Source organism: Vigna umbellata, chromosome 6 (assembly GCF_029865625.1).
Source record: "Vigna umbellata cultivar VRB3 chromosome 6, Vumbellata_1.0, whole genome shotgun sequence".
Classification (NCBI taxonomy): Eukaryota; Viridiplantae; Streptophyta; class Magnoliopsida; order Fabales; family Fabaceae; genus Vigna; species Vigna umbellata.
This window is the reverse complement of record NC_142170.1, coordinates 7140853-7148769: the sequence shown is the minus strand read 5'-3', so window position 1 is coordinate 7148769 and position 7917 is coordinate 7140853. Positions and strand designations below refer to the sequence as shown.

The 7917-nt window shown below is 36.2% G+C and overlaps 1 protein-coding gene across 1 annotated transcript; it reads left to right on the top strand.

Annotated features, from left to right (window-relative positions):
- Window positions 1-1007: 1007 nt before the first annotated feature.
- LOC148196694 (uncharacterized) lies at window positions 1008-3193 on the top strand. The gene is made up of 4 exons (XM_088093492.1): window positions 1008-1826; window positions 1906-2129; window positions 2210-2467; window positions 2575-3193. The coding sequence occupies exons 1-4, from the start codon at window positions 1008-1010 to the stop codon at window positions 3191-3193; spliced, it is 1920 nt and encodes a 639-aa protein (XP_087949618.1).
- The last annotated feature ends 4724 nt before the right edge of the window (window positions 3194-7917 follow it).

Here is a 7917-nt window from a genome sequence, read left to right as displayed (position 1 = left end):
ATCAAATTCCAGGTTAGTGATCGCATTACTGTTCTTATGTTTTTGCTTTTTCTTTAATGGGTGGATTCTATATTTGTTGTGTTTAAAATATGGTTATATTTGTGGCATGGTGGGGGGTTAATGGAAAAAGTACTGTCGTTGGGTGTTGGAATTGGTCCCATGGTCTGTTAAATTAAGTTAATGAGTGGTCCCCCTTTTCCATTTGCAGTGTAGGGATGTCTAACGATAATTTTGAGGTAGTGGTCCACCACGGTGGGACCTTGATACAGGAAGTGCCCTTTAAATATATAGGTGGGGAAAGATGTTATTGGGACATTGACCCCGATACATGGAGCTATTTTGGAGTAGTAGGTTCACTTAAGGATTTGGGGTATATTGAAGTACATGAGTTATATTACGATATTGACCATGTTTTATATAAGCTATATGACGATAAAGGTGCTTTGAACATGATGAATGTGGGAAAATTGTTGGGGAAAGTCAACTTGTATGTTGTACATAAAGTGAGCGAAGCAGTGGTTGAAGAAAATGAGGATGAAATTCTTTACCTTTGCCAAGGACCTGCAGACAGTGGTGAGGGTAGTGGTGTTGAGGTTGGTGTACAAGGTGTTGTTGAAGTGCAACAGGAGGTTGAGGAAGGTCCTCTTAATTGTGGAGGTGACTTGGAGAAAGATGATGGAGTGCACAGGGAGGAGGAAGTGGAAATGCACAGTGAGGAAGAACTGCAAGTGGACAGTGAGGAAGAAGTGGAAGTGGATACTGAGAAGGATGAAGCACATGTTTCTGTTGAAGAGAACTTGGAGGAGGTAGGGAATTTGGATAATAGTGATTCAGAATACATGATGGAAGACAGTGATAATGAAGCAGAAGGACATGGTAGGGGGTTGTCAGATGATGAATGGGAGTCAGATGTGCTGTTAACTCCAGATAATAGTGCAAGTGAGGAGGATGAAATTGAGGACAGACCAAGTAGAGGTCCCTTTCCTACATTTGGTAAAAAGAAGTCAATGTCAGATTACAAATGGGAACTTGGTACTATCTTTACAGATAAGGATGAGTTTAAGGAAGCCATTAGAAGTTATGCTATTCATGTTGGGAGGGCTCTTAAGTTTGTAAAAAATGATAAGCGTAGGGTAAGGGTGAGATGCATGGGTGGGAAAAAAAACTGTCCATGGGTAGCTTACTGTGGGTATTTGCCATCACGCAAGATTTGGCAATTAAGGAAGATTGTGGATGTTCATTCTTGCAGCAGGCAACTGAACATAAAATTGATGAATAGTAAGTGGTTGAGTCATGAAATAGATAAGTCTATGAATGACAATCCTAGTATAAAGGTCCAAGACATACGTACCAAAGCATTAAGGAAATGGAACACCAATGTATCAATTTCTAAAGCAAGAAGGGCGAAGTTAATGGCATCAAGTCAACGTGAAGGGGATTTTAAAGAACAATTTAGAAGGATTTATGACTATGCACATGAGGTATTGAGAAGTAACCCTGGGTCAACGGTTAAGGTTAAAGTCAACAGTGATAATGGTCAGTCCATATTCCAGAGATGTTATGTTTGTCTTAAAGCATGTAAGGATAGTTTTATTAGTTGTAGACCCATCATCTGTTTAGATGGGTGTTTTTTGAAAGGTCTTTATAAGGGAGAGCTGCTTACTGCTGTTGGGAGGGATCCAAATGAGCAAATGTTACCCCTTGCATATGCAGTAGTTGAAGTCGAAAATAAAGATAGTTGGTCCTGGTTTTTGCAATTATTGGTTGAAGACCTTGGGGGCAATGAAGTTTGTGAGGCATATACGTGGATGTCTGACCAGCAAAAGGTACATGCAGTACTTTTATTATTTTATTTTGCAAACTTTATTATGCATGTGTGTTTGATTAAATAATTGATGTTGGCAGGGGTTGGTGCCAGCTATCCAAGAGCTTTTGCCTAGGGCAGAACAAAGATTCTGCATCAGGCACCTTTATGCTAACTTTAGGAAAAGATTTTCTGGTCAGATATTGAAGAATTTGATGTGGAGGGCTGCCACAAGCACATACCCCCAAGCTTGGGAGAGAGAGATGTTGAATATCAGATCAGTGAATGAAGAAGCATATAAATATCTCATAGCCATTCCCCCAAGGTACATTCTGACCATTACATGCACAAATATTCTGCATTACTCATGTTTGGTAACTCATTTTCTTCATTCTCGTGCAATAGGTATTGGTCAAGAAGTAGGTTCAGAACTCAAGCAATGTGTGATACTCTGGATAACAACATCAGTGAAGGATTCAACAGTGTTCTTGTGCATTCCAGGGGAAAACCCATAATAACCATGCTGGAGGATATTAGACTGTATTTGATGAAAAGATGGGCCACCAACAGAACGAAGGTGGCAGGTATGGATTTCAATGTCTGTCCAAAGATCAAAAAGAGACTTATGAAGGAATGTAACTTGTCAAGATATTGGATCCCAAGGTAATATTGTTGTTATGCCTTATTTATGTTCATATCCAGTTGTTGTTATGGCTTATTTATGTTCATATCCAACTGTTGATGTGCCTTTTTGATGTTCATTTATTCAGCTGGTCTGCAAGAAGGATATTTGAGGTTAGACATGTTTCAATCATTGGGAACAAGTTCACAGTGGACCTGGACAATGAAGAATGCAGCTGCAGGAAGTGGATGATCAGTGGCATCCCATGTTGTCATGCAGTTGCATCAATGAACTATTCAAATGTAGATCCAGAAAGTTTTATACCAATTTGTTTCAGGAAATCCACATATGAAGAAGCATATGCGTCCATCATCTATCCTGTGAATGGCCACCTCTTATGGGAAAAAACTACTTGTCCTGATGTACTGCCACCACCTAAGAGGAACATGCCTGGGAGACCCAAGAAAAAAAGAAGAATGGAGCCATGGGAGCTAACAAAAGATGGGACCAAGATGAGTGTTGGTGGGCAGCGAAAGAGATGTAGTATCTGCCGTGAACTGGGGCACAACAAAAAAATGTGCCCTTTAAATCCAGCCATCATCCAACCAACACAATCAACACAGGCACAAAGTTCACAACCCATTGCACCTTCACAGCCATCAAGTCCCCAATCTCCTCAACCACCACAACCAAGTCAAGATTCCATCCGAGATTTAAGTGAGCCAATACAAAGGCAGAAGTTAAACATTAGAAGAAAAGATCCATAGATTTAGTTGAAAATTTGGATGTATTAATATGTACTCTTCTTAACTACTTTAATTGTGGATGTATTAAGCACTTTCATTGTCTGTGTTGAATTCTTATCAAACACTTTCATTCTGTATGTTGAATTCTTATTAAGCACTTTAATTAAATATGTTGCACTGATATTATGTTTTTTGCCAGGTATCCTTAATATGTATTATAGTAATGTAGTAAGGGACCAATTTGAACAATTTTTAAAGGAAAAAGGGACCATCGTGAACAGATTCAAAAGCAAAGGGGGACCACAATTAACATTTTTAAATCAAAGGGGGGGACTAAAACGAACTTCATTACACGAACTCAGATTGCTCACTCATATTACATCCATAACCCTTATTTTTTCCTTCGTCATGGGGTGCCAAAACATCACTTCCCACCATTTTGGCCAATGGTGACCCCAGTTCACCTGACTGAGTACCTGTGTTGGACTTTCTGTACAAAATCCAGTTTTCTCTCGGGTAATCGTTTACAGTGTCCTTGTAATCGATTACAGTGTCAAAAAAGGTGTAAACTTGATTTCTAAGGCATAATTTGAAAGGTCTTTGAGTGTAGATTCCAACAAAACAAGAATCAACTCATTTGGAGTTCGGTGGAGAAAATTATGAGCAAAAGAACAAGCAAAGGTCAGAGTTGGCAAAAATATATGAAACGCTAACTTGAAAGAATAAACTGTATCAACTCAGATGTCCAAAAAATACAAATTAGTAGTCATTGGAAAGATATTTGAGTCTAGTTTCTAATAAAAAAAGAATCACATCATTTGGAGGTCGGTGGGAAAAGTTATCAGTAAAATAGCCAGCAAAGGTCAAAGTTGACAGCATGTTATCTCACCCAAGTTGCTCATCTCATAAACATTTTTTTTTCCTCCATCATGGGGTGCCAAAACATCACTTCCCACCATTGAAACACCAGGACCACCCTAAGAAAAGTGCAAAAGTGCTTAAAACTCACCTTTTTGGCCAATGGTGACCCCAGTTCACATGACTGAGTACCTGTGTTGGACTTTCTGTACAAAATCCAGTTTTCTCTCGGGTAATCGTTTACACGGATGCTGTAAACGATTACCAAGCCCTTTTTTGAACACTCTTACTCATCCCTTGCAGAGCTTGCTCCTCCAACTAATGAGGGGTCACCCCACACTCATTGGACTCACATCACATCACCAACCACCCTCTCCCACCACTGAAACACCTGGACCAGCCTCAGACAGGTGCACAACTGCCTAAAACTAAGCTTTTTTTCCAATGGTGACCCCTGTTCACCTGGCTGACTACCTATGTTGGACTTTATGTACAAAATCCAATTTTCTCTCGGGTAATCGTTTACCAGGATTCTGTAAACGATTACCAGACCATTTTTTCAACACTCTGACTCATCCCTTGCACTACTTCGTCCCTCTACTCATCACGGGTCACTCCACACTTCTTGCGTTTACATCAATGACCAACACTCATCTCCCCACTCAGAATTTGATCAACTCCTTCCCATTAATTACCATTAATTTGGATGTATTTGGATGTATTTTGTACTCTTATTAAGTACTTTAATTGTGTGTGTTGAATTCTTATTAAGCACTTTCATTGTCTATGTTGAATTCTTATTAAGCACTTTAATTAAATATCTTATTATAGTTGTACTGATATTATGTTGTGATATTTGGAAGTAGTGATATTATGTAATTATATCTGTTTTTTGCCAGGTATCCTTAATATGTATTACAGTAATATACGTAAGGGACCACCTTCAACAATTTTTAAAGGAAAAAGGGACCACCGTGAACAATTTTTAAAGCAAAGGGGGACCACATTTAACATTTTTAAAACAAAGGGGGGACTAAAACGAACTTTATTGCACGAACTCAGATTGTTCACTCATATTACAACAACTGATATTACATCAACAAAACATGATGTTAAACACCTAACCCATTACATGAACAAAACATAAATTGCACATTGCACACCTAAGATCAAGCTAAACACAACCACAATGTCATAATGTTCAACACAATAACAGCAAACACAACTCCAAGTAAGAACTTTATCCTTCTCTGCAACTCTTTGACATTATTTTCCAGATCAAATATCCTGTTGCTTTGTCTCACGATTGTACCATCTCTATCATCAGCATTGTCCTTAGAACACCACTTGAAAAAATTACATGACATCCCACTTGATATCCCACCCTATTATTCACCAAGAACACAAAAATGTTAAAACAAATAAAATCCAAAACACATGGAAGTGGACAGTACGCTATTCAAAACACCTTGTAATGGCGACATCCCCAAAATTTCCTCCCAGCATTCCTTGAAGTTCTAGCAACTTTCATTACAGCAATATCACCATAGTGGCAAATAGGGGTTATCCCAACTCCCCTGGAAACAACACCGTGTGAGGATTGCGAAAATCCTTTGGAGGTTGCCTTCGAACAGGAAGAACAACTCTGTGATGAATTCATCCCTAACCCTAAACCTCTGCTTTTAAATTTCAGAACCCTAACTTTGCTGAAACCTCCTGCTTTTAGATTTCAGAACCCTAACTTTGCTTTTCAATTTGGGTAAAACAGCCATGAATCCTCTGCTCTCAGGATGAATCACCAATTCACAGTGCCACGTCAACAAAAAAATGTACAGCTCATCAGTTTTCTTCCAGCTGGGCAGCTGTGCCGTTAGTTTTTTAACGCCGTAACCAAAAAGGACTAACTTGCACCGTTTTTGCGAAAAGTGGGATCTTAGTGAACTTTTGAAAAAAAGTAGGACCAATTTGAACAGACCCTACGAAAAGTGGGACCAAAATAGGAATTAAACCTTTATGAATAATATTGTCTAATGTATATTGTTATACTTGTATAATCTTTTTGCTATATTCATTTAGTTAGTGTATAGAAAGACTTGCTTGATGTGTATTGATAGAATCGTATAACCAATATATTGGTAGACTCGGCTAATATGTATTGCTAGACTTGTCTAATGAGAACCTTTTGACAAGTATACCAAATCATTTCAAGTACTAAAAGTAAGTATTGAGTATCGTTCTTTCAAGGGAATTGAGTTACGTTATGAATTTAGTAATGATCATAGTTGAATTCATATTTATGAAATTACATTAAAATATCAAGAATTTAAAATTATGATTGAAAGTTATAAAGAAAACTTCATCGGAATTAGGTTCCTGACTCACTTTACACTAACATTCTAGACAATATTTTCTATGTTCAAACATTCACATCACTGTATACTTGATTCAATTCCTTAAATCAAGTTCTAAACATATATGTAAAATTATTAATTCCTAAATTAACACAACATATAATTTGCATGAATTTCCGATGTTTAAGAATAACCAAAAGAAAATATGTTATTCCTAACATCATTCCTTTTGGTTGCTCTTTCTTATGTCCACATCTAAATTTATTTTCCGGTAAACATAAACATTAAGAAATTCATTATACTTCCATATAATGACAAGAAAAGCAAGAAAAGCATATGAACACAATATATTAAACAGGAAGTTTACATCAAAATGAGTTGAGTACATTCAATTCCAATGAAATAAAGTTTTAGCTACTCCTAGCCATCTAGATCATACACTTTTAAAGCAATTTCTTGCAGAAAATGACGTCTTGATGCCTTAAAGTAGTCTCCTAAAGTTTCTCAGATGATTTTGTATCTTTGCTCTATTAGAAGTTCCTTTTTTTTCTGTCTTCTTGAACTTAAAAGCCAATTCAAATTTAATTAATTAATTCGCTCAACACACAACTATGCATGCGCTGAGCAAAAACTCAAATGTTGCTGAACTTTTAACTGACCTAATTTGCTCAATGAGTTGTGATGGTTAGCTGAGCGATAATTCTTTCCTGTAGCTGAGCGAATGAATGCTGGCTTAGTGAGAAACAATAGACAACACTTCCACTGATGTATAAATTCCTGTATAATTGACTACACAATTTTTCTATGAGGAAAGCATATTGTTTCATGAATAATTACAACTTTGAGCTAATTAATACGTATAAAAACAAGTATTTTTCACACTTATCATCTAATCATTATATAAACACACTCATATAATGTGTGTTGCTACACTCGTCTGATCAATGTATATTTATACTTTTGTAATGTGTATTTCAAGACTCATTTAATCATTAAAAAACTTACCTAATATGTACTAATTGACATGTTTAATTTGTGTATGAACAAATTTGTCTAATGTATATTGTGACTTGTCTAATAGTGATAAACATACATGTCCAATGTTATTACTAGACTTGTTTAATTAGTAACTGAACAGAGTCATCTAATCAATTTATGTGTAGACTCGTTTAATGTGTATTGCAAAACTCGTCTAATCATTGGATGAATATACTCATCTAATGTGTATTAATAGACTCGTCTAATTTATGTATAGACAAACTTATGGAATGTACATTGTTAAGCTTCTCTTATCATTGTATGAACAAAGTCGTCTAATATTTACTGCTAGACTCGTTTAATTAGTGTATGAATAAACTTATTTAATGAGTATCTTTAGACTTGTCTAATTAATATGTGGAATGATTCAATAAACTAATAGTACTATTTAATATTGATATGGAGATTTTAAATTTGAAAAATTAATGATGTCATTTACTAACTAAATTAATAATTTATTAGATATTAAATGATATAGTCGAAATATATTTCCATTAT

Coding starts and splice junctions, on each gene's coding strand:
- LOC148196694 (XM_088093492.1), top strand. CDS start 1,008: ATGTCAGATTACAAATGGGAACTTGGTACTATCTTTACAGATAAGGAT. Junction 2,130..2,209: donor CTCATAGCCATTCCCCCAAG/GTACATTCTGAC, acceptor CTCGTGCAATAG/GTATTGGTCAAGAAGTAGGT. Junction 2,468..2,574: donor TCAAGATATTGGATCCCAAG/GTAATATTGTTG, acceptor TCATTTATTCAG/CTGGTCTGCAAGAAGGATAT.